At 39.1% G+C, this 27,746-nt stretch overlaps 2 protein-coding genes across 3 annotated transcripts in view; one reads left to right on the top strand and one right to left on the bottom strand.

Annotated features, from left to right (window-relative positions):
- The window catches only part of CHRM5 (cholinergic receptor muscarinic 5), a 49,759-nt gene continuing 22,013 nt past the window's right edge, over positions 1-27,746 (bottom strand). For both annotated transcript variants that reach the window (XM_048306963.1, XM_048306966.1), the window contains exon 3: positions 1-4,961. In XM_048306963.1, the coding sequence (XP_048162920.1) occupies positions 3,292-4,878 (1,587 nt within the window). In that variant the 5' untranslated portion in view covers positions 4,879-4,961 and the 3' untranslated portion in view covers positions 1-3,291. The remainder of the gene's footprint in view (positions 4,962-27,746) is intronic.
- Positions 10,382-27,746, top strand: part of AVEN (apoptosis and caspase activation inhibitor) — a 90,342-nt gene continuing 72,977 nt past the window's right edge. The window contains exon 1 of the mRNA XM_048306967.1: positions 10,382-10,649. Within this exon, the coding sequence (XP_048162924.1) occupies positions 10,407-10,649 (243 nt within the window). The 5' untranslated portion in view covers positions 10,382-10,406. The remainder of the gene's footprint in view (positions 10,650-27,746) is intronic.

Below are 27,746 nucleotides of genomic sequence, written 5' to 3'. Positions count from 1 at the left end.
ATATATGTGGCAGAACATTTCTGACAGGGTTCAAAAGGCAGCAGTGGAGATTTGGGGCGACCACATAAGAAACAGAGTGGCCTCTTACTGGCTTGCTAGGGGTAAACCCAAGTACTCAAGTGAAAAGACACAGTATCCCTTTTTAGAGTCAAGGTTAACCTGTGTCTCAAAACAGAGAAGCCACTGACTGCCCAGCAGCTGCAGGAGCATTACAGGAGCTGTCCTTTGCAAAGCTCTTCACTCTGAGTAGTCACAGAAAGCGCACAACTGTATCCAGGTGTTCTACATCTGCTTAAAAATTCTGGGAACTCTTCCAAGTATTTATCTACAAACATAAATTATATTTGCAAAAAATTGATGTTAGTTGATCAATTATGGGAATCTGGAATATGTAGGGAGGCTGGCATTTAAGAAAAGGGAGAGACAAAAATCATACCCCAGTTTATGGGAAAATTCAATACTTGAAAATATAAAAGGTGCTGGGTCTCTGGAAAGCTTAGTTAGGGATGTGTATTTATGCATCTATATTGATAATACATACATACGTATATATGTATGTGTACAAAATGATGTATAACTAAAATGTAATTTTACAAAAAACATTTCATTAGTCCATTATGATAATTAATTACAGGTCAGTAAAAATTTCATTAAAAGGACAGAAATACAGGTAACAAGATTTTCCTACACTGCAGAAGTCCCACAACACCTTTTAAAGGTACAAAATATAATCAAGTACTAACTGATACTCTGATGAGGACCACATTTGTCTTTTTGTGGTTTTGATTATTTTTAAGAATAAACATCCTACATAACAATAAAGCAACACACACCTCTTTATATAATTCTTGGTATTTACAATGTACTTATCTGTGGCCATGTAATCTCTCACATGGTAGGTGCTAGCAGCATAATTTGAGCACATATTTCACTATTACATTGAACCAACATTATTGCATCCATCACTGTGTATTCTAGTACATTTACTGAGCAGAGAGTCCATAAACATTTACAGAACATTCTTGATCAACAGACACCAAAACCAACAAAAAATACCCCATTTAATTTCAATAGGAGCCAATGCTTCACTTCAGCAATAACAGTGTAGCTAGCAGGAACTGTTACTACCTCATAAATTTTGCCTTTAAGTACAGCTTGTGCCCCCAGAGAGACATATTCATTTACTAAAAATCAAACATAGTTTATTGAATGTCTGATCTAATGTAATATAAAATAAACTCACTCTAATAACCAATTTGTACATATTACTGTATGCAGGAAAAGCTCTGGATAGTGACAGAGCAAAACTGATGAAAGAGTTTTTGTAAAGACCTCTGCTTTCCTTTCATAAGTAATCATATGCTAATGCACAAAAAAAATAATAGGCACAGTATAGTGCATTACAAAATCAGTCATGTGAAGTTAGAGAACATATTTTTACATTAGTACACTGCTAACCTTTCACTGACAAAACTTTCCCCTGTGGACACTGGGGCTAAAAAAATGTTAATTAGTTGTACTGTGATTGTTGACGTGGAGGATTTATCTATCTGTAGGGAAACATTCTGATGGCATGATAATTTAATAAATTATACAATTTCACTGAGAGCAATGGTACATTCATGATGACTTATTCAATCCCTGAAATGTGCAACTGGGTAATGTCACCACTGCAATGTCCCACTAAAGTGTATAGTAGATATAATATGAAGATTGTCCCAAAATAATATTTCAGAGTATCTCACTCAGAATTTTGATAGAAAGGCTAGAACTGAATTTGAACTTTGTGTACATGAAGATCTTTCTCCTTTCTTCATAACAATTTGATTTCTTTAGGATTTCCATGCCTCATGACTCCCATTGCCATTAACTTTTTCTCATGACCTTTTCTGAGGCTTCTTGTTTGTTCCCAGCACAAGGAGCCAGGTCACCAGGTCCGTTCCAAAGGCCTTCTGCTGAAGGCAGCCCCTTGCTTACCCACCCACTCGGTCAGTGCTGCAGGACTCCTGCCAACCTAACACAGACACCAGGCCGGCACAGGCAGTTCAGCTCTGGCACCAAAAGCCCCCTCAAATCTCAGCTAGAGGTCAGTCTCAGCTTGTAACTAGGCCACTACAACCCAGTCCCAGAAGCCACAGCCACCAGAGGGGTTGACTCCAGCCCCATCTGTAGCAGATGTGGTTTTGCTGGACCGAAAGAGAGTGCCTGAAGATAACTCATGTTTCCAAGCACCTGATGTTGACTAGTATTTGTAAAGCTATTTAAAGACAAAGAATACAAAATGTTCTTAATAGCTTTATAGAAACTTGAAAAAGTTGCTTAAAAAATCTTTCCTCTTTAAAGGATGCCAGTTCTCTCACTGTTTATATATAGGTAAATGAAATGGAAACTTTTGGAGCAAGGTGTAGCACAACAGAAGAGATCTCAAAAAATACTTTCCTTGTGTTGTAGATAGACTGTCCATTATGCTTTGCAGTCAGTTCTGATTTGTACAATTGTCACTGCTGAATAAAATTTTTAAATTTCCTTCAGAGGTACTGGGAACTGGAGAAATTCAGACCCATCTTCTATCCATCACCATTTTTACAAATGACCGTGACTTGCATGATGGAACTGAGATTGGGACTTGCTTCTTCATGTACAAAATACATTATCTATTTCTTCCACTACCAGCCCTTCCTATGCCTCTACAAGAGTCATCCTTAAAGTGGAAATTTTCTCAGTATTATAATCTGCCATAATATGTGCATTCATTTGGAGTATTATGAATCTCCCTAACCTTTTAGTATTGGGAACGACAGCATTTACCCTTTGGATAGTCCTTGTTTCATCTCAACAGCCAATGGTAAAGTCTCAAAACAGAAGTAGCACAGGCTGCATTGCTTGGTACATTGAAAACTAAATAAACAATACACTAGCAAAGAACTATAGGAAGAAACAGTTCTGCTCTACAGGGAGACAGACTGGATGACCTAACCTGATGACTGGATGACCATCCCAGTCTAATTTCTCGTAGTTTATAATTTATTCTACCTATTCTCAGGCTGAAAGAAAGGACATAAGACACCAAACACAGTAACTGTAATGCAATTCTACTGCATAGTCAAAAACAACCTGTGTTGCTCATAGCAGCCACTGACTTTTTATCCCAAGCACACTACTTTCATGCAAAATTTAACTTTTCAGTATCTTTTTTTAACCACTAGACACAACAGCAACAGCTTTGAAAAGACAGAATTTGCTAGGTTACATCAATATCTATATTTCCCCTTATTCCTTATACAAGAACAATTATGGCAGTCTTGTATTGCCCTGCCAGTATAGTTTCTCTTCCACTTTTTTCTTTTTCCACTGGCAGAAAAGCAGCATCTTAAAAGTCTTCCTGAAAGTTTTATTACAGAGGGCGTAACAAATGGGGTTAACAGTGCTGTTCACATAGCATAGCCAATATCCAAGGTGCCATAGTGTCACGGGAATGCAGTCAGAGCAAAATGTGGAGATCAAGACCATGATATTATAGGGAGTCCATGTGATGATAAAAGCCAAAAGAATGGCACTTAAAGTCTGTGCCGCTTTGCGCTCCTTTATAAGAACCATCCGTTTCCTTTTGGTGATTTGGTTATTTATATTTGGATCCATGCTTTTGATGGAAGGGTCCTTTGACAGAGCAGCAGAACAAGGACTTATTTTTACTTTTCGGCAACCATTGTTGGCTTCCTGGGTGCCATCAGCCTTAACCACCAAACGGAATTTGTAGGCCACACATTTTTTATTTTTCTGTACGTGTTCTTTGGCAGGTGACAAAAAGTATTTCTGGTTCTCAAAATCATTTTCTTCAGGTTGGTCTTTGACAACGACATCTGTAGTCTCATTATACTCTTCTGCCTTACTTTTAGATGGGCTTTTGTAAGTTACTTGGAAAACCGAGTCAGTGGCAAGTTTATCCTCGTCTTCTGACGATGCGTAGCTGCTGCAGGTGGTTAACTGGTCAGCCTTAGCCCAGTCCATACAAGTACTTGCTGCCTGAGAGGCCTTCACTGTAGCTGATGTACTTCGACTAGATGAAGACCAAGAAGCCTGACACCTCTCTCTTTTGACTAAGTTTTGTTGCTTGCAACTGAAGCAAGACTTCAGGAGAGTTTTCTGAGGCTTTATTGTCTCAAACTCTGCCACAGACTCTGAGCCCTGCAGTTCAGCGAGGTCCTTGGTGCGTTTTTCTGTCTCTTTATAAATGCGGCAGTACAGAATGGTCATCACAGACACTGGAATGTAAAAAGCAGCAATTGCAGTACCAAAGGTGATAATGGGTTCATATAGAAACTGTATCTGGCACTCTTCAGGTGGTACTGTTCGTTCACCCACAAAATACTGCCAGCACAAGATTACGGGTGCCCACAACATGAAGGAAATTAGCCAAGCCATACCAATCATGATGCCAGCTCTTTTGGGTGTGCGTTTGGCCCTGTAAGTTAAAGGCCTTGTGATGGAAAAATATCTGTCAAAACTGATGACTAGGAGGTTCATTACTGAGGCATTGCTAGCTACATAGTCCAGTGCTAGCCACAGGTCACAGGCAAGGCTTCCAAGAGTCCAATGGCCTATGAGTATATAGGATGTATAAAGGTTCATAGAAAATATCCCAATGATGAGATCTGCACAGGCAAGGCTGAGCAAGTAATAATTGTTGACAGTTTTGAGCTGACTGTTGACCTTAAAGGATATCATTACAAGAATATTTCCCACTATGGTTATTAAGCTTACAATTGCAGTTACAGTGGCAATAGTAATGACTTCCCAGAGGCTATGCCCTTCTAACTGCTTATGGTTGATGGATGAACTGTTTACAACAGTAGAATTGCTCAATAAATTGACTTCCATTCTTGTCCTCGGTGTATTGTCATTGGGACTTTAGCACTGTTGCATACTGCTTTCTGTGCTCAGAAGCATCCTTTTGGAGATAGCTATAAGGAAAAAAATCAGAAAATTTAAGTAGCTCATTAAATAGCACAGACTTCCATTAGTTACCATGAAAACACCTGTAAAACAACCTATCACATTATTTGTGTTCTCTTTTTGCATTTTGATTGTTATTTCTACCATTGTGAACATAACTAAAACATACAAATGTACATCCTAGGACATTTCAAAATGCAATCTAACTATTATTTCATAAGACAATCAACCACAGCAGCTCTTACATTTTGAATACCTTAGGAACACTCGACATATTCTCAAAGACAGACATTTAAAGTTTTGCAGTGCAATAAGACAGTGAGTCACTGTGCTGTTTCCTACAGTAGTATTTAAAAGGCATGTCAAGGTTTCAGCAATTATCTTCGAAAAATTTGTAAAAGTCACCAAAACCAGAAAGAGAGTAAGAGAAAACTGGGGATGCATGGAGAGTCAGGAACCACACTGGCATGGTGACAAGAAACAATTAGGTGTTAGAAGTGTTTGAGGCAACGGAGGGGGAATCTTTGAGCAAATGAAGCAGGCGAGGCCAAGAAGATGTTCATGGAAAAATAAGTTAGGCAGGAAAGACTCTTCTCTATTCAGAGATCTTAGGAACAGAGGAGACTGATGGGGTCAGGTGTGGAAGTACAGTCTGGGTAGTTTGGATGAATGGATGGTAGGATTGAGGATACAGAGGAGTAAACTGAAGAGAAAGAAGCAGAAGATAACCACAGTGGTAAAAAATGCAAATTTAATAACCAATTTTAAATACCAATTTAATACTTGCATAAACAGCAAAAGGTGAAAACAGGACCACTCTATTAATGCATACATGCTGCTGACATCCATTGCTTTCTACATTCCTCACTGCTGTTTCTTGTGCCAGCGAATTGTACCTGTATTAGGCAAACTTTCTTTCAAAGACACCTGCTGGGTTTTGAGTAATTCCATCACATTAGGTGACGCTAATCAGTTATTCAATGCTTAGTCTTGCAAAACTGTGTAATTTTGAAATAGCCAAATAGTACTCAGTTTTTAAAGTCAGAAATGAAAGAAATTATTAACAGATTTTTCTATTGGGCATATAGCCAGTGTAAAACTGGTAGGATCTCTTTTTTCAAAGCAGACATAGGTTCAGCTAAAATTATCACATGAATTACCTATTAAAGTCCATTTCTAAGTCTTTAAGATTCTCTCTGCATCAGATCTCTATTATATGGTCCTCTCTATCCATCCACACCACTTCTCTGTTTTCATCTTTCATCCTAACTCTCAGAACATTGTTTTCTTTGGTCTTGGCAAGTGTCTTTCATTAACTGCAAGCTTTTACAGCCTATCTCTTTCCCACATCTGTCTTTTGTACCAAGTACTTGTGTCCTGTCTCTCACCAGCTGAATACAATTTTTTATAGCCACTAGTTGAACTTTCAGAAAAGTATGTAACTTCCTTTCATTGTCCTCTTTGTCCAGGGAGGTCACCAGCACTGGAGGTGTTTAAGAGGTGTCTGGTTTAGGGGTTACAGTGGTAGTTCTGTGTTGATGGTTGGACTTGATGATTTTACAGGTTCCAAGCTTGATGATTCTACAATTCTATGATTCTTAGTTGTTTTTATTGTTTCCTTCACTTTTTTCCCAGGTCTCCTAAATATCTACAGAAGTGTATCATGTTTCTACTTCAAACCCTGATTTATGGTGATCTCTTGATGTGATGAAACTGGATAATGGTAAGTTTCCTGACGTACTGAGACTTCTGCCTATCATACTTCTCAATATGGTTCTCCTCCATCTGTGTGTGTCTGTCATCTCCCATTTTATATTTAAATATTTGTGCATCTGTACTCTGCTTATACACAGCAGATACTGAGCCTAATTCAACAGGATTCTAGTTCATGTATAGATCTTGCAGACTAGCAATAATCATAGTACACGCATGCTGACTATCGGTACGCTTGGCTCTCTCTCCAACCTCCAGAGCCAGACTAGCAGCGAGGAACAGCTGAAGTGCCATAGCAGTTCTAGTTAGTCCTATGCAAAGAATGACATTTCATCCTGGTTCTGCATTCTGCAAAGACCTCCCCCAAGTCATAGCTGTCTTGATGGCTGGCACACTGGCTTCACAAATCTTTACAAAAACTTGAAGGGTAGGAATTCATTTCATGTGAAACAAAGGTGTGTGGAGCAGCTGCATGGCTGTGGCAGGCAGCTGAGCCGTGAGAGAGGAATCTGTGGTTCTGCTACCTCATGTGGCTTATGCTTTTTTTTTCCATGGACAGTCAGCAAAGTTGTTCTGCACATTAAAAGCTCCATGTGACTAAATTTTCAAGCACAGGGTGTGGTGGCAGGTTTCGTGTGGCGGTGTCAGGAGACAGTTAGGGCTGTTTGCTCTGCAAGGGAAGGTGAGAACAGTGCCAAGGCAGGCGGGAGCTGAGACCTGACCAAGAAGCAGCAGGATGTGGAGAAGCACGTTTGGTTCATGAGAAGGCCAGAGACAGTGATAGTCCAGTGATTGAACAGCAAGTCTGTAGTGATGAGGCAGGTCTGAGACCAAGCCAGGAAGCCCAGCCAGCACGTCTGAGTCAGGATCTGAGTCAGGATTGAGGAGATAGAAGGCCAGGTGTAGATGTAGCTGCTGCCTGGCTGCGATGTAGCACAGGCAAGGGCCAGCGGTACAATCTCAGCTTAAAAGCAGTTCCCAAGGAAAAGATGAGGGAGGCCCTCATTTCTAGCTTTCTTCAGTAGGTCTTACCAGCAGAGCAGCTGACCTTGGACTTTTGCAAGATATCAGCTAAGGCTACAGATGGTCTTAAAGAGGCACCAGCTATGAATATCAGGCACATGAATGAATCTTTACAAACCACCTTTGCCTAACACCTGGGTTTGAGCAGCCATGTAGAACAATTATAGATTGTTTCAACTTTCTGCCTTTTTTTTTGCCAGAAGATGGCACTCATCTCAGAAGAAATTGTATAGATGCTGTGGCCCATAATGCTTTGTCTTTGCCATAGATAGCAAGTGTGTCCCCCTCTTAGGTCACTGATACCCCTTAACATTAGGAATTGGGAAGAAAGACTGCTCAAACTACTCCATGTGGATTGCAGACTTCAGAGCAACAGGAGAAGCAGAAATTGTTGTTGTGACACAGTTGTTCTTGGTTTAAACTGACATGGGTTGGAGAAATACTGATAATATGTTATGGAAACTACATAATTCCTTAATAAATTTCTTAATAATTTCTTAATAAAAAGCACTGTTTTTATCATAATGCAAAGCTTTCCCTCCCTAATGGGCTGTTTAACTGTGATGCCTATAAAGCTGACAATAGCTGACCTACTAGTATGCAAAGATCTCTTCTTGGCATGTTGACCATTCTCATCATCTCTTCATACTCTAACATCTTTTGTTTCATAGGTCTGTGTTAACAGTTTGTGGTGTTACCTTTTGTCATCTGTTTGTGTATCACTCAAGGCAATAGAGCATGTGAGTGGGACTTCTGTGTGCTATGGTAACATAATTTATGTTAATTGTCTATCATAAGAGACGATAATAATAGGGAGATCAAAATTGAATTAGAAAATCAAAATGCATATGTACAGTATCATGACTTTGCTATGTCTCATAATTATTAATGCACAATGTTCACGCTTGTGAGCTGTAACGGTGTTTTTTATGTGTTGCCAAGTAGTAATGATATTTTTTTCAATCTATCCCTAAGTATTAATTATGTGAGTTGTTAAATTTGTACATAAAGTCAGCTTACAGTTATCTGCAGGCAGATTGCTTGTGTCACAGATTAATTGCACCACAGATGCAGGCACAGCTTGGGTTCACCAGGTTTTATTAGCTCTACCTCATTCTGGGTCTGTCAGACCTGTGGTGGCTGCATGAGAATTGCCTGTATATCTTTGCAACATGCTTGCCAATGGCAGTCCCTGTCACTTTATTTATTTGGTTGTGTGCTAACTAATTTACTGGTTTGCTGCACACTCTGCCCCGGAGCTCAGCAGCCCACAACACAGGTAGTTGTGCAGCTACAGTACAGCCCATGATTTCACAAAATGGGAGTTTTGGTCACATTTTGCTGGAAGCACTACTGGGTTTAAAACCCCCTCAAAACCAGATCAATGTTTTAATATGTTGTCAAATGACAGCCTGTGTGCTCAAGAGGGATAGGGCTAGCTAGTGTTAGGAAACTGGGGACCTTTCTCAAGAACAGAATAGAATGAGTGGCTGCTTAGTTTAAGAAGAGTAGGACAAACCAGCCTAGCACTATGGCACGAAGCTGTTCCTGTGTCTCTGCTCTGTGTCCTGAGAGAGGGACGCTTCTCAAGAGGCTGTGGAGTCAACTCACAAGGTTCATGTAGCGCAGGCATCTGTGTAACACCCTGTCAGTTGCTTTTTCCCTCATTTGCTACAGAAAGCAAAGGTCCTGCACTTGGGTCACAACAATCCCATGCAGCTCTACAGGTAGAGGCAAGAGTGGCTGGAAAGCTGCCTAGTGAAAAAGGTGCTGGAGGTGCTGGTTGACAGCATCTGAACATAATCCAGTGTATGCCCAGGTGTACAAAAAGGCCAACAGCATCCTGGCCTGTATCAGCAATAGTGTGGCAGTGATCATCCCCTGCCCTGTACTCGGCACTGGCGAGGCCACACCTCGAGTCCTGTGTGCAGCTCTGGGCCCCTTGCTGCAAGGACATTGAGCTGCTGGAGCAGGTCCAGAGAAGGGCAACAGAGCTGGGGAAGGGTCTGCAGCACAAGTCCTGTGAGGAGCAGCTGAGGGAGATGCATTTGGTTAGTCTGGAGAAAAGGAGGCTCAGGGAACACCTTATCACTCTCTACAACAGCCTGAAAGGAAGCTGTAGTGAGATGGGGATTATTCTCTTCTCCCTGGTAGCAAGTGACAAGAGTAAATGGCCTCAAACTGCACCAGAGGAAGTTTACATTGGGTATTAGTCAATTTCTTCACCAAGTGGGTGGTCAGGCATTGGAACAGGCTGCCCAGGGAAGCGACGGAATCACCTTCCCCGGAGGTATTTAAAACATGTGTAGATGTGGGGCTTATGAACATGGTTTAGTGGTGGAAGTGGCAGTGCTGGGTTAACAGCTGGACTCAGTGATATCCAAGGTCTTTTCCAAACCAAACAATTCCATAATTCATCTGGCTTTAGCTAAGAGTTCTATTTTCTAAACACTAACTACATGGCGTTTCTGTGTTTATTCGTACAGGTGTAGAGCGATGTTCCCTCCTCGCTCGCCGGCACCCGCAGGAGGCCGGGCCGGGCCCGGCTCGGGGCTGCCCGCGGGCCCCGCCGCCACTCGCGCCCGCGCACCAGCCGCCGCCAGGGGGCGCTGCCGAGGCCGCGCCGCCGCCATTTCCCGCGGCCCCGGCGAGCGGCCCTTTCCGGCAGTGGGCGGGACCGGCGCGGCCCCGGCGGCCCGCGGGAGGGGAGCCCGGCCATGCAGGCGGAGCGGGGCGGCAGCCGGCCCCGCAGGGAAGGGGCCCGGCACGGCCGGCGGCGGCCCGGCGGCGTGCCCGATGCTGCGACGGAAGGGAGCGGCGGGGACGGCCACGGCCGCGGAGGAGGCGGGGGCCGGGGAAGAGGCGGCGCCTACGGGCACCGAGGAGGCGGGGGACGGGGCAGGCGAGACCCTCGAGGTCGCGGGGCAGCGCCGCCGCCCAGCGCCCAGCAGCACCGGCGGGTAAGCAGGAGGAGAGCCCGCCCCTCGCGGTAGCCGGGGGAGGCGGAGCTGAGCGTAGCGGGGCCCCAGGGCGGCCCTTGGGCAGGGGGCACAACCCTCCCCTCCCCTCCCCTGCCCTGCCCTGCTCCTCCCCTTCCCGAGGTGGAGCCAAGCTGGCAGCTGTGCCCCTGCCTGCGGGGTGGGCTGGGGCTGCCGGCGTTGCCGCCAGGGACGGCTCCGCAGCTGCCGGCTCCCTGTGCCGTGTTCCTGTTCTGGGACAGCTCTGCCCATGCACTCTGCTGCAGCATACACAGGGCTTTTCTTGCCGAAGCACGTGTATAATTTTACGCTGAAAAGATAAAAGTCTTGTTTGAAAAATGCATCTGAAAAAATTATGTTTGCAAATAGAGATGAAGAATTGTTGAGCGTTTTTGGCACAGTTGTTTTAATGGTTGGACTCGGACGATCTTAGAGATCTTTTCCAGCCTTAAAGATTCTATGATCAGAAGTTGAAATGAGCATGTGTCCTGTCCAGCCTGTGGTACTCGCAGTGAAGACATGATAACAGAGCACATCTTACATTATGGATATCTGTGCTTCACTGGATATGTATTTGTCATTAAGAGAAGTTGATAGTTGCGCTTCGACCCATTATAAAATGCTTTAGCAGGTTAAAAGTAGCACAGACATACCATTGTGTACCACAACTACATAGGCAATTTCCTATGGAGATATTAAAATGCATTCTCTAACTCACCATTGTATGAGATCAACACTGTGCCTTTAAAAAGAATTTTCATTAAAAAAAAGGCTTTGACTACTTCATTCAGATTGTCTTGCTTCTGTTAGCAATGTTGCAACATCGAAATCATGGTTCTCCCTGGATTGGCAAAGAGATTACCATGATGACCTAATAGTGATTGGTGTTGGCAGCACTGGGAGTCCTAATGTAGATGAACCAGCTGCTTCCCCAATTCCAGCATCATGTTGATTAGATTCACTTTGACTTTTATGATGGCATGGCTTCAATTGAACCCAGCCAGTGTTTTATCTGTATTAGAACTCCCATGGTTGCTGGTGGATTTAAAAAATAGAAAATAGTAATTTTGTTAATGTGTTTAGATACATACCACTCATGTTTCAGGAGATAAAGGTTGCAGGTCGATTAGTACAGTTACCTAGAATGCTGGTCAGTGCTTTCCACTGATGTTTGTGGACAGGTTTGGATCCTGGATGTGAAACAGCAGTGTTCCCTCATAAGCTGCAGAGGCATGCAGGGGAAATTCAGCACCTCTGTGTATTAGCTGAGGAAATTTCTGTCCTGGACTGATTTTTTCCAAAGTCATTCGACCCTGCAATTAAAATTTTTTCTTTTGGGAGACATTACAATATGTCTTGCCACTGATCACTGTGTTATTGACTTGGATATGCTCTTCATCTTAGCCTAGCACAGTGACTTTATTTTTGTCCACTAATATGGGCTAGGACTTCTAAAGTAAAACAATAGCTAAGCTTTTCCCAGAACTCTGCTAAAGATTGTTCAAATGTAGTGCTCTTCCTGCACTGGAGGGCTTTGATGTTAAGCACTGTATGGTCTCTTAGTGCACCTGCCACAAGTTTCATGTTTAGCAGCTAGGATGGGACTGACTTCCAGCAATCCAGCCATAGCATCAGCAGCTGTGCCAGCCTGCAGCAACTGAATTTTAGTGTTACCTCTGAGCCAATCTCATAATTCACCACTTCTGGAGCAGGGAGGGCCTCCTCCTTCTATCAGTGTGGCCAGCTCTTATCTGACAGGGAGTTGCCCCCTTTTAATCCCAACTCCTTAGTGTTCTCTGTGTTCAGCAAAGTGACTTGTATTACAAGAGTGCACCACCTCAGTGATAGGATGCTTGGCCCAGAGTAAGCATTTTGTGTGAGACAAGACCCTACTGCCTTTCAGCAACAGGGGGCAAATCTTCTGAAGTTGTGATGTCTGAGTTGCTAAGCTGGAAAGTCAGGTAATAAGGCAGGGAGTGTGATGGTTTTACCACATTCCTTTTCCTTACTGTGTGCTGAGATGCTGGAGTCTTTTCAGAAAAATATTTTTTTTTTCTTTTTTTTTTTTTTTACAGTAAAGTAGAAATTGGCATTAAATTGCATAATATTTTGGCAGCAATATTTCTTAGTCAGTTGCATTCACATAAAAGCACTCTTAACCTTAAAATGTTGTGTTTTGGATGTTTTAATCTAATGGTTCCTAAGCTTCTATTTGAAGCTACAGGAGGATATTATTTCTGACCTGTGCAAGTGGGAGAAGTAAGTGTTGTGGTGGCACAATAAGTTCTCAGTTCTTTGGGGCACAAGAAGACTGGACACTACGTGCCTTACGCTGCTGCAGGGATCCTGTAATTCTCTGGTTTTAGTCATGGGTGATCAGCTGTGTTACTTGCAAAGCCTGGGAAGGCCCTGCAAGGTAGGTCCAGATGTGGATCAGAATCTTAGAGAGGAAAACTTCGTGATTTCTGTCAGCTCTTGAGAAGGTGGCTTTCTGAGTAACTTCCCAGCTCCACTCTTGAAACAAGGTGCTGCCTCTCTCAAACGTGAAATTGATTTAGAAACGGTAAGAAAATGTGTTCTTATTCCTTGTGAAGAGGGAAAAGGATCTTCCACTTGTTATGTCTTTTTGTAACTAGTGAGCATGTTGATTTAACTGGATGGATTACTGAAGATTTTGTGTCCTCCCTTCAGAAATGAATCTCTAATTAAGACCAGCTGGTTTACCAAATGGCAGATTTCTTTGTAGATCTGTCATATTGAATAATTTTCCATTGTTTCAGTCTGCTTTAGCTCATCTATGCTATGTTAAATAAATAAAACACATTTGAAATTACTCATTTTTAGTAAAATGTGGCATTATCATGCTTAAAGTGAAAGGTCCAATTGACATTGGTCCAATATTATCTCCCATTTTAGTCTACTCAGAATTCATATTTTATGTACTGTCAGAATTTTAAAATTGTTCTCTCTATGAGATACAGTATATTAAAATAGAAACAACTTTCTGAAATTGTGTATATGGTGCTGGGTTTTATTTTGATGGTCCTTGACCACATTTTTGGGGGGAGTGAGGGGAAATGGTTTAAGGAGATTTTCTTTTGTCCTTTTTGTTTATTAAATTTGCAATTTACAAAGTATTCTTTTAACTTGATACACTGATACAATGATACACTGAGTGTGCATGTGATGCATGCTGCTGCTTCAGTGCAGTTGAAATTGGCAGGTCTGTTTCAATGTTCATTTCCTGGCTTGGGCAGTGTTGCAGTAAACATTTTATTGTTAAAAAATGGAGGTTAACAGATGGATTTTAGTGCAGTCTTTCTCATGAGTGGTTAGTTTCAAGACGGCATCACATTTATTTAGTATTTATTATATCTTCATTCTTGTGGTCCATGCACATATAAAATTGATCTAAGAGAACATCTAATGCTGTCAGCATCAAATAAATTTTTCTTAATTAGTATGAGCTAACTCTTTACAATCTAAGCAACTGCAAAAAGCAGTTCACAGGCACAGTAACAAAAGTAACAAATGCAGATGTATTTGATTTCCTTTAGAACACTGTAACAGAACTTGTGCAAATAGAAGACTAGATCTTGGAGACAATAAATCTTTTGACATTTTATGTGAATGTTCTCAAAAGCAACTAGAGAAAACTTATTTAATGTACATCAGTTTATGAGCTGTACTTAATTACTAATGAGGTGTGAAGAGCTTCCCTTCTCAGGAGTTTCTCTACTGTGATGGTTCAGTGTCAAACTGGTGTTGTTAAATGGGATTCTGCAAGGCTTCATTCTGTATCTCATGTTCAGTTTTCTATTAGTAATTCCAATGAAGGATTAAAATATACAGTGTTAAAATTTGCAGACAGTGCTAAACTGGCAGGAGAGTGGAGCACAGAACACAGTCTCAACAAATGGAAGAAACAGCATGCATTTGGGTGTGATTCAAGGTCAAATATAATAAAACAGCATCTATGTAGGAAAAACCTGTAGTGGTATGTGATTGATTAAGGTGCAATTTTATAGAACTGTCAGCTTAATGGATGAGAAGGTATCAATTAGTGATGCCATTACACTGAAGAACTAGTTCTATTTTTGCAAGACTGGGACTAGCTGGGGGAAAGTTCAGAGGAAGGGAATGAAGAAAGATATAAAGAAGATACGGCCAAGGAGGAAAGTCTGAAGAACCTGGTTCTTTCTCTTCTTATTTTATTTATATATTTATTTTAATTTTTTTTTTTTGATCTGGCAAAGAGGACAGTTTGGACAGGCCTGGTTAGCAATGTTCCATAAAATAGAAAGGTTGCTGCAAGGAGATCCATTTTAGGCAGGACAAGAAGAAAAACATTATTAAGAAGGAAGAGGTTTAATTGGGGCCTTGAGAATAAAACTTGTGACTGAATGATTAGATAGCTTGTGTAATGCATTGTGTAGGAAGTACATGGAAATCAGGACAGAAAAATATGTATGATGAAGGTTACTGAGCCTACTCAGTTGAGCTGCTGTGTAACCACTTGTCACAGCCCTATTTATTTTTCTTTTATTTTTTCAAGGCTGTCTGTGCAATGGAAAAACATAAATGCTTTTTATACAACCAAAGTTAATTTATTCTTTTTTGGTTTCTAGACAACAGCAGAACCTATTTTTCACAGTTCTGGGAACTCCAGAGTTTCATAGTAGTCCCTAATTGTTCAGTGTGGAATGGTTTAGTGATATTTATTGTTATTCCTGCAGCATATTTTACCAACTTTCCTGCTGGTATAACTTGAGAGATTTGTATTGAAAGCATCCCATTACACAGGTGAACATCATTGCTGCATAGCAACTTCATGTCTGTTTTTCTGTAACTTCCTTGGAAAGAGCTCGAGGGTTTTTTATATTTTACCTGGCTGTGCATTTCTCTCCTCACCTACTTAAATGCTTTTGTTCCTGTAATTTCCTCTCAAGTGTCTGGGGTAGTAATTTGGTAGCTTTTTGGTAACAGGTTGTTCCAAATATTTTCGAGCTTAAAGAAATAACTTTACTGGCTCTATATGTGGCTAATTGTGTGAAACACAGCTTTCAATCATAATCTTATTTAGATTTAATTATCCAATAAAGTGTGTGGATTTTATTCAGAGGAAATATAAAATGGTAGTAATTTGAATATTGGAGAAGAACTTCCCTTCATATTTAACTGAAGATTTCAGAATTTGGGGAAGAAGTACACAGTTAAGAGTGCATGCATCCATGCATGCATCCATCCAGGGCGATGAACCAATGCTGTAAGGGACCAGTAGGTGGTGCAGGCGGCCCGGCCCTTGGCGTGCTGGGTGGGAACTACATGGTGAGGAGTAAGGATGTGTGCACATCATGGAGTGGGAATGTTCTTCTCATCTCAGGGTGATGTTTTCTGAACATGCAGCGCAACGTGTGAAAGTCACAAACACATGTGAGTTATTAGAACTTGCCCCTGGTTCTTCGAAACGCAGCTCTGAAGAAAATTTATTTGTAGGGAGGGTACACTTTGTAATGCTGAGCTAAAAATCTTGTTCTACTGGGATGAGTGTTTGGTCCCAGACAGCGCAATACAGGAGTTTGTTTGGGTACATCAAGTGAGGGACAGTAAGAATTTCTGCTGAAAAATCAATAAATTTGTAGAAGTGATGAATTCGTTTAAAAAATTATGCCATGCTGTTTTCCTCACAAAAGTAACTGGGTAGTTTCAGGAGCCCTGTTATGAGTTTCCAGCTGGTCTAATAGTGCTGCACAGTCTTTTGTAGCTGTCAGAAGGTTTCACTGTATTTTAAATAAGCAAACAAATGCTGATGATTGATTCAGTGGTGATTTAGAGGCTTATAAAAAATACAGAAGAGTATTTCTTACAGGTTTTCACAATATTAGGATTTCAAGCCTGTGTGACTCAGTGTTCTATGGTAAGGCATAGAGGGGGGTCCATTTATTTCCCACTGTTCTTTTTCATGTATGCAATTCCTCTGTATTATGTGTGTGTAGGGGGTCTAGGGAGGAAGGTTGGGTTTTTCTGTTTGTTTATTTGATTTATTTTTGTAAATAAGACTTTAACTCTTCTGCAGGTAGACACTGTAATACACTACTGTAAAACCATAAATCTGCTGGAGTGTGTAAGAACCTCGCCTTAAGGTCGTGTTTCTATTCCTGTTTCTCTTTTCCCAGAGGATAATTCTGCATGAGGCTGTGCAGTCTCTCTCCTTAACCCTGAAATGTCCAGGGTCTTTGTCTTGTAGGAACAGAGTGATGATGCTCGGCTACAGTTCTTCCTAGGCTCTTTCACTGACATGTTGTGAGGCTTTGAGTTTTTTCTGATTGCCTGAAAAACTATGGGGTTTTGGTGGCTTGGTTGTTTGGTTTGGTTTTGTTTTTGGGGGTTTTATTTGTTTGGTTGTTAATTTTTCTTTCTACTTTTTTTTCTTCAGTGTCCTATATTAGACTGCGTTATTCACATTATGCTGCTTTGCTGACTTCACTGGTGTATTATGTTCCTGTTAATTTGTAACAACAGGTGGCATGCCCATGGAAGCAACAGAAGTGCAAATGGTCCCATCCTCTGTATTTCTTTTTCTTCCACTTCACCTAAATTGTTAGCAAGGATGTTAAAGGATTATTGTCTCAGAGTAAAATGTTTTTTGTAGAGACAAAATTAAAAAAAATAACTGTACTAATGAGAAAAAGTAGTTCCTTCAGTGTTTTTGGTGTGGCTTTTAGTTTGAATTACTGTCAAGGATGGGGTTTTGATGCAAATTTGCCTTGTGGGTTACACTTGGGTTTAATATTAGTGGATTCAATGTGGTTTCACTCCTGATGGAATCACAGTTGAAGCCGTCCATCCGTTGTCCAGACAGCTGAGCACTGTCTGTAGCTCACCATGGCAAGCTGGATACGAAGTTCTCCTGTGGTTACTGTTCTGTGTGTGCCTAAGTTGGCTCACCTGTGCAAACTGTAGCATGTAAGTATATGATGGGCACATAAAATTATGGGATTGTAGTGCATCCCAGCAGGTGCAGCCCAGTCCTCCTGTACCTTTTTGGTAATTTGGATGTGTTTGCACTCTCAGAGTTCTAAACGACTTTTAAAGCTTCTTCACAGCAGTGTTAACTTCAGGGTCAGAGCCTTTTTGTGTGGTAACTCTTATTTTTCAGAATTATACTCCAGACCAATGGGAAAATAAAATTAGATTTTAACATCTTGGGGTTTTAAGTGTGGTATTGCTGTGTTGAGGACCTTGGGCAATGATTCTTCACTACTTTACCTCAAGCTGCATGTTGGATTTAGGGAAGCACATTCTTTAAGGCTATTTAGAAAAATATCTTTCTCCTTCCACCCTCTTCCAAAAAAAGGTAGGAGGTGAATGGGGAAGGGTTGTCTGAGGTTTGAGTGGTGGTTTCTAAAATGTCTGCAGTAAGTTGCATTCAAATTTGATATAAAAGTAACAAAGGGTGGTTTTTTTGAGTGAAGGTAAAGACAGAGATTTAAAGACATCCATGGTATTATACCACTCTGGTATAGTGAAAAAGTTTCATAATGGTGGTTCAAATATGAAACAACATTGCAACACTGAGCCTCTCAAGAGGCTTATTGTGACAGAATAGACATGGAGATGGAATACACAGAAGTGGAGTTTTCCATGAGCACTTGATAAGTTTTTTTCTGTTTGCGTAGAATTGTTTGAGCCTTATTTAATGTTAGGCTTTTTACAGATGTTACGTCTAGATATGAGTCATGGTCTTTTCTTCAGCTGTAAATAGGTTTGAACGCAAGAAATTTTCAGGATTTAGACTTTTTTTCTTCTGGTATTTCATATTGGTATTCTGCAACTGCAGTGATGCTTTTCAGAGAGGACTCTTTGGTTATACTCTTTACTACACGTTATATATTGTAGAGGGTGATAGTTCATAGCAGGTCACAGTCACATGACTAATCTGTCTGAATTACCCATAACATTTTAAAAATCAAGGAGAGAGAAATATTTTTTGCTATTGAAGTTACTAAGACAGCTTCTAGAACCATACTTTGTGACTGTTGAAGCAGTAACGATTTTATGTAGAAACTTCAAGAACAAGTCTCTTTCTTGTGTACTTGATGAGATGTTTTTTTCCTTTAACTGGAACATCATTCCTCTTAGGCAAAACATTGGTTTCAGAATAGGATGTCTCTCTAGGCTAATTCTTGTCTCTCTCAGCTAATTCTATCTTTAGCTAACTCAGAGTGCTGAGTTCCAGTATCCAACATTTATGAACCAGTCTTAGTATTTCATCCCTCTTTCAAAAATTCTCATCCCGTACGATAAAGACTAGAAGCTTTTTTTTTCATGCTACCTGTTCTCTCAGCTGCCCTTTCTGCTAATTAAGTTTCTCTTCAGCTTTGGTAGATCTCTCTAAAGGTCACCAATAGAGCAAACTAGTGAAGAGGATTATGCTTTGTAGGGATATTTTTTTTTTTCTTTTCATGAAAGAACCTTTGAGTCAAGGCTCTTCCTTCCTTAGTCTAAAGGGAAAAAAAAAACCAACGAAACTTTAGCTTTTTCCTTTTTCCCTCAAGTTGAAGAAACAGTTTATAATAGAAACTTGAACCTGTACTGGAAGAGCTCTGATACCTAGGTGAGCAATAGGGAAGTAAATTGTTTTCTGTTTCTGAGGCAACACTGAAAAATCATTGAAGGCTCACTACAAATTCATCAATAGCTCACTATGCCAATATGAAGACTGTGAACATACAAACATGTGTCACTTCATCTCCATTAATATTTTTGTAGAAATAATTTTTAGTTTGCTCTGATGTGTGTCACTGTAATGAGGGAATAAACTGAATGTTTAACAATACGAATTGATCTTATTAATACTGTTGACAAATCAGAAAGTGCAATACACAAAATATTAAATGTCAAGACTTTTGTCTTTTCTCTTTAGGTGTAGTCTGGAAAACATAGAGCATAAAAACAAAAGGATTTGCAAATATCTATACTGACTTGTTTAAGCTGGCTGCCAAGAATTGCAATTAAGTGACTTTTACAAATGCTTGTTTTCTGTTGAATAATTGAAAGGGGAAAAAATCTTATTTAAATTATATGAAACCCTGAAGGAGGAAGTATAATGAAAAGTGGTTTAATTATTTTCAGTGAGACAGCAAAACAGACTGATGACCTTATCAGTATTTGTTTATTTTCTTGCTTTATTGTATTCTTTGTTAGCCCCAGAAAATACTGGTTATGATGCAGAAAAAAAACTCTCTTAATAAGGTAATGTATTATTTTCAGCTCTCTTGAAATATATAGCAAAATCGTCCTTGTGTCTGCCAGTTTACATTAGAAACAGCTTGTGGGTAATGTTACAGAGCCATTATCACTGATGCTCTGTGGTAAAATGGCAGGCAGGAGATACAGAGACTGTGTTGGATACAGAGAGTACACAATGAAAAAGTTTCAGTCTGCAATGACTACTGAGGCGAAAGATTTGGGAATGTGGAAAAAAGTTCAAGCTGTGATCTGTTTTCTTCCCAGTTTCAGATACAAAGTGCAGTGAAGCTTTTTTTCACTTCTTAGATAAGTGACCTTCCAATGAACTTGAAATAATTTTTTATCTAAATTTCCCTCAATTCTGTTTTTTCAGTCCCTTTGTACTTTATGTAAAAACATGATATTGTCATGAAGAGAGTAGGAATGGAAGAAAGACTGACATTAAGTGTTACATTCTTGTTCTTTTTTATCTGTGTGTGTGGTGATTGTGCATCTGCAGGGCACATAGACCAGCAGCTTCTTGAGTTCTCCTATCGGGAGTGTCCAGGTGCTGTACAAAGTAGAATAGGTCCAGCTGAGAAAAGAGGCTAGATCTCCCACTCCAGAGTGTGTAAAGCCATGGTATTCTCATGGGAAGAGAGAGATGCAACTAGGAAAGCATTTGTGCAGAAACGGGAATTGAATTTATTTCCATTTTCTGGATAAAATGCTGTAGTTCTTCAATAGCTGAAGAAACATGGATTGTATTTATTTACACATCTCTTTGAGGTGCTTTGTTTTGGCACTCTCCTCTCTTTTGCTGCAGTCCCCATCTATTCTCAGTTCATTTTATGACAAGCAGAACTATTTTTGCTGGAGAAAATTTTGTTTCTGTCCAAAATGTGCTGCTATCACCAATGTGTGGCCAAGTGCATGCCACACACTGGTGATAGAAAATTCTTCTTCTGACTTACCTGAGTCAAGACAGTGTGATCTCTACACCTTTTATCTGTGTTATATTGATATTGTGATATATAGACAGAGTCCCCAAACACATTCATCATTAATTCTCAGACTGTAGTATAGGAGTTGGAGAACATGCTCTGGGATACTATTGCCTTTACCATCCTTGAGCAATAACTACTGAAAGAGCTTGAAAATGGGGTGTGTGGTGTGTGGCTGCCTTTTGTTTTGGGGGAGAATCATAAAGACACATTGTGCATAATACAGCTGTATTTTAAATTACAGTGCATGTGGATTCAACACAAGTCTATCACTTTCAAAGGCAAACGCCCCACAAATCAGACATTTGGCTGCAATTCGCTGCATTATGGGACAACGCCTTGCACAGTGCCTGAGAAAACTCCAGATGATTAATTATTTTTCAGCTGTGTTTGTTGTAGGAACAGGACTACTGACTTGTGCAAGTTGATAGTGGAGGGTGTAAGTAGCTGCTTTTTTTTCACCACTTGGGTATTCTGTCAGGGAGATCCTGCCTTGACTGTGAGGCAGGGATTGGAATCTCTTAAATTCGTATCTTTGAATTACTGTTTCACTCATTTGCCCTTTCCTTGCATCACTGTGTTGGCTGGTTTGCAGATATCTAAGAAAATGGATCAGCCTATACATTTCTCATGTAATTTAAAAGACAAGGAAGAAGAAAGGTTTTGTTGTCTGTCAGTTGGGGAGTTGGTACTCTCTGCATCTTTTCTGATTTTCCATTGTATAAAGAAATAAATTCAATGTAGTATTGGTCTCAGAAATGCTGTTTAAAGCCCTGTGAGTCAAGCATAGCATCTTTTTGAAGTAGCATTGCTGTAATACATGAGTATTTTGTTTAGCATGACTAGATTTTTTTTATAATCAATGTAATTCAATATATCTATATCCTGCTTGGTTTTTTTCTTGATATGGGATTTTGCATTCTGTGTTATAGTTATGTGTTTTGATTGCACATCAGACTAACTGCTTTTTATCCTTAGTGTCTTTTTAATAACTTACTGTTCATTGATTTACTATGTGACTGTCTGTTGGTCCTAAAAAGTACCCCTTTTTTACTCCCCTTGTCAAATTAGGCTATTTGTAACTCAGGTTTTAGTGCTTCAACATGTCCTGCTATAAATGTAATAATGCAATTCAATTTAAAAAATGCATAATGTCTGCGTCTCCTAGTTTGTTGATAGAGGGGTAATAGAGATGTGAGGTTTTTTGGTAGCATGTGAAATTATATTTATGAAATGGCAATATATTAGTATTGAAAGATGAAAAATGTAGCAGCTATGCTACTGACAATGTTGTGGCTATAGTGAAAGGGGTGAGGAAAACAAAATGCTGTAGGCTGGAATTTCTTATACAGGACCTTTATAGGGTTTCACATTGGTAGAGTGTCTCCTTTTGCAGCTTTTATTTTCATTATGTGAATATTTGAATGTTTGCAATATGCTATTATTTTGTGGTGGTTGATCTGAAAAAGTGGCAGATGTTGGTGGTTTTAATTTAAATTCAAGATAGAATTTCCCACTGTGAACCAAACGCCAGTACTTGTATATAGAACCTCTAAAATGATGTCTTACACATCTGAATGGCTACTTTAAAACCTTAACTGAAAAAGGGATCTAAAAGCAGTCACAAAAGGCAAATGTTCTGAGGTTTATGTTAAAAATTTTATCGATCAACATAAATATTTGTAGCAAAGGGTTTTTTTAAAACTATATGACTTTGACAGATGTCACCTCTGTGTCCACATGTATTATGTGAAAAGGAATAGTAATGGAGTGTCTCTAAGTCTTTAATGGAAAGAGAGAACAGAACTTACTTTGGAAAAATGAGTTTAACATTGCAGGAAATCAAACCAAGGATATGGCTTATGAGTACACTTAGCCAATCTAGCAGATAATTGCTGCCAGATATAAAGGAAGGACCTGCTTCCCAGTCCCCATGTTTCATGGCATGCTTCCAGCCTATCTAACCGTTACTTGTGCTTGTCTGATTCTGCTGTGAGCTGACAAAGGAACTGAAGCTGGCAGAAGGGTAACAGTAGAAAAGAAAAGAAAACTACTGATTAAGTTTCTCTTAGTTTAGGGATACAGTTTCAAACAATCCTGTTCTGTTTATTGTCTTTGAGATTTTTTCTTCTTTAATGCTGTGACAGTTGAAAATAGAACAGTGTGGGTGAATATCACTATTTCCATGTTTTGAAATCCATAGAAGAAGAATGTTGTGCTCCTATGTGCTTTCTTTTTTACAAAATAGATGCATTTTTAAAAGCCCTAAACTTTTAACTTGTTACTGTCTATTTTCAAATATTTTTTAATTTAAAGTTAGGGGATAGTTTTATTGTTATTAAAATGTAAACTTTGGAGGTTTCCTTTCACGTGTAACATAGCATAGCAGAAATCTTTTGAGAGGTTGTTTTGGGAGGTTTGTTTGTTTATTTTTTTCTATTTTCATTGTGACAAAAAATGGATCTGTTGAAAAACTTCATCACATACTTCTCCTTGCATGGGAAACCCTGAAGCTTCTTCAACATGTTGTTTTTGATCTTGGTACAGTTGCTGGATTTTTGTTGACTTTGTTCTAAAGTTGTGTGCATGTAGGGGTTGTTAAATAAACATTAGACTTGTCAATATAACTGATGTCTTCTCTAAACCTTGTTCTTTTGAGCAGACTTCATTCCAAGTTTATGAGATAACCTCTGAGAGTTAGGATCAAATTTTTCTCTTTTCTGCAGATGGATGCTTTTACTGAGCTTTTTACATAATTTGTCACGCTTTTACTTCATCATTGATATGGTTGCAGAAGTACAAAGCTTCTCAATATGTATAAGTTTATAACAGATATGTTTATTGAGAGAGGCTGTCTTACCCACTGACTTATGAAGACTAGTAAAATAGCAGTATCTTTTAAAACATCTCTTATTTTGCTATTGAGGTGAATGTTTCCCCTCAATAAATTTTGCCTTCTTGATGTTACAGAACTCTTCATGTGTGTTCTTTACAAGTTATTGTTAAAGCTGTTAATACAACTACTTTTGCAATTTTAGAAGTGCTAGAATAAAACAGCAAAATTAATTACTAAGGATTAAATAGACTATTGGAGTTTTTCAAGCCCTGAGTGAACAAAGCCCCAAGCTATCTAATTTCAGTTATGACCTTCTTTTGAGGAGGCAGTTGGACAAGATGACCTCTTGCAATCCCTTTCAGTTTGTATTACTCTGTAATACTGGTGCATTAACACATAAGAATTGAACCAGTTTCAGAATATAGTCGAGTCTCTAATGTATCTTAGGAAACTTCTTTTTAGGAACAGCAGATTTGGTAAAAACAATTCTCTTTCTCCAGAAGATTTCCTTAACTGATCCAGAATACTAAATGTAACTTGCTTTTAGAATAAGACATGCAACATTCGCATATGTGGATCCATATGTATGCAATATATAAACCTTCTGGTTTTTGCCAAGTACAGCCTATACATAGGAACAATCAGTAATCTTACTGAAAATGCTATAACCTTTATGGCAATATACTTACTTTGAAGGTTTTCATGAAACCTGTTATTTCTGTCAAGACAGAGGCTCCTATTTTGTGTTTGCTCTTATATTTTTGACTGATGTTTTTAAGACAAAAAATCAGCTTTTCATAGTTACAGACAATTTGAAGGTAGAAGAGCTGCCAGGTTTTGTGCAAGTCCATGTAACAATTTTGTATAAATTGCTTGATGAGTTTACGTAGTTTGCCAGTAACTTTCATGAAATCATTTCCACTGAATTAAAGAAAAAAATACAGTCGATTTTCTGTTGGTGGAAATGTATTAGCTTGGCAAGTTTAGAAAATCAAAAGTCTCGTTATCTATAGACAGCAGCTGGAAAAACTTCGTACAGACTCTTTGTTCGCAGCACGGGACAGCCATGGGGAAGGGAGGCAAAGGGCTACTTCTGCAGTTAATGCAACTTCTTGATACTCTACCAAATTTTCCAATTACTGCAGAATGAGTGCTGAATTTCTAATTATACTGTTCTCACAACATACCCCATCAAGTATCCTTCAGTTTGGAGTTTTCATCTAAATCAGTAAAGTGAAATTTTAGCTAGTGGCTTTGTAGTTTGTAAAATCCTGTATCTAATGAGCAGCACCCTGAAATACGCAATTTCTGAAATAAATAATTGCTTGGCAGGCTTTACCAAGAACAAAATCTTGGTAACCTACAGTGCATGGTTATTAAGTTTAATTTATCTACAAGTCAACAGTTTTCAAACTGAGTCTCTGAAAGCCACAGTACAAAACTTGAGCAGTGTGTATTACATTGGTTCATTTTGCCCCTGTAAGGCTCTCATTTGAAGGACTGTGCAGCTCATAATGTACTAGCAGGTCACAGAGGTATTTCTGAGAGGGCAGTGAAGAGTGAGCATCTGGATTTATGGATTCTTTTCTAGGTCTGTGAAAGAGAAGGTGGTCTGCCATTTAAGTCAGTAGTTGCAAACAATATAACCAAGCTGTTTGCCTGTGGGGCTTTTTTTTTCCCCCCCCTCTCTCAGCAAATCTAAGGGAGAGATTTAGCTCCTAATAGAAATTTTCATTCCAATTCAGTGAGGTATACAATTCGTACAGAACATGGCTATAGCTTATGGAAATGTTAATAATGATTTGTGAGAAAGATGAAGTACACCTTGTAGCACTGGTGCTTGATCATGTTAAAACTTTAAAGAGTGCAAAGAATATTTTAGGAGGTGGTGTTTTGGTCCAGTTGAACAGCAAAGAGACAACAGCCTTTTTCATTTGAAGTTTTTACTCAGTTCTAGTGAGCAAGAACTTTGAAGCAAAATAATTGGTGGACAAGATTATTATATTTACTTTTTCGTCATCATTATGGTTAGACTCATGAATATGGTGTCTCTTGAAAACAATTCACTACAGATAAGCTAACAGCTCAGTTTTTGGCAGGTGATTCTGAGTGTTATTACAAAATGTTCCTTTCTGTCTCTAAAAGAAGTGAAGCAGTATCTTATGGTATCACTGCTTTGGGAAAATCTTATTTTTCAGGGAAATTTTGAAATTTTATCTTTCATTGATTTTTTTCAAAAATCTAGATTAAGAGAACTAAATAAGAATAATTTGAGATATTCTATTCTGGTCTTACTTCATACTCTCCCCTTTATATTGTTCTAATTTGCTAATTTTTCTCAGTACAGAAATTTATCATTGATATTCCTAGGTAGACAGAACAATGTGTTGGCATGCTTTGTGGGATTTTCCCAGATAGAGGAGTTGTATACAGTATACTGCCAGATACGTTTAACTTGTTAATTTACTATTAGTATTTTTAAATTATTTTTGTTTTTAAACCTGAATTCCTGTTTGTTGCTATTGTGAGTTGCATTTCAAAATCTTTCATTGAATTTCATCTGTTTCTCTAGGTAGCACCATGAAGATAGTGTTCTATATTGTTTCTTGTGAGTAAGGACATCTTGATTCTAAACATCTACAAACTTGCATCAATATTGATAAAATTGCACTAGTATTTTGTCTTTTGTAACAGAATAACATTAATCTATGAAATCCATTTAAAAATGCAATTCTGCTTCCATTTGCCATAGTTCTGAATATAGTCTGGTTTTTTTTAATAATACAGTTCATTATTTCTAGAATCCATTAAATTTCCACCACAATAAACCAGATGATGTATTCCTTTGTTGAGTAATTACTTACAAGAAGAGGGACATATATATCAGGGTTGTAATTAGTTAAATGTGTAAAATAAGAAAACTTTTGGAGATTTTTATGCTATTAACTATCATGAGGTATTAGCCTATCAATCATAGTAATGCATTAAGCTGTCAGGGGATTCTCCTGTACCTTTTTGGATTTAAATGTAAATAAATTTAATGAGCATTTAATGAGCACTGTTGCTAAAAAAGGAAATCTTTTCGAGATTGTGTTGTATCTGTAATGTGCTAAGATAATTCCTGGTGTAATCCTATTGCTCCTGTTTGGTTACACCACCAATAACTTGAACCATTAAATTAAAAGCAAGTGTGTCTTTCCAAGAGAAATTTAAGTCATTAAAGAGTGTCTCTAACATTAAAGAGTAACAGTCTTTAACATTTCCACTTTGTCTGCCCAGAGGAACCACTAAGAAGTCAATACCAGCCAAGCTGCCATACTAATTTACATGCATACAAGCCTCCATATACAGACTTCTATTCTGTGAAACAATTTCAAGTGTAGAGGTCGTGAACAGCTTTGTTGCTTAATTATGTACATTTTTTTGACCCTTTGACTTAGAAGTTCCATCTGTGAAAATTTGACCTTAACAGATGCTGCCAAAGTTAGGATGAAGAACAAAAGATAAATAAGTCTCTGCACATACACCTTAGTATTTTAAATATGAATGAGAAAAAAGATATGTGCTCATTCATGATGCAGCTGATAGTCCGGATCAGATTCAACCCAGAGAATGTTTTCATTTTGTCTTGCTAGCCTTTTTGCCTGATGAGAAGAGAAAATGGGATTGAGACATCTAGGTAAGCTTGAGTGTCCTTGCACTTGACCACAGCTGTACAGCAGTTTCCAGGAAGGGAAGAGGGAATCAAGACAGAAGTTTATTCAAGGAATTGGTGTATGCTGTTGTTTGTTGTGAGAGCAGCAAATGTAGGGAGCAGACAGTGGTTATGACTGTCCATGAACATGTAGGTGTCCCCATATGGCAGTGACTAACTGTTAATTGTGACTCTGAGTGGATATATATGATGTCTGGGGTATTGTAGGTGAGTGTCCCTAATAAAGAATGGAAAAGATTGAGGAAATGTGAATACATTGTAGATGTAACATTCAAAGCAGTAATACAGAGATT

Source organism: Corvus hawaiiensis, chromosome 6 (genome assembly GCF_020740725.1).
Source record: "Corvus hawaiiensis isolate bCorHaw1 chromosome 6, bCorHaw1.pri.cur, whole genome shotgun sequence".
NCBI classification, from domain to species: Eukaryota; Metazoa; Chordata; class Aves; order Passeriformes; family Corvidae; genus Corvus; species Corvus hawaiiensis.
This window is presented reverse-complemented; position numbering and strand designations above follow the sequence as displayed.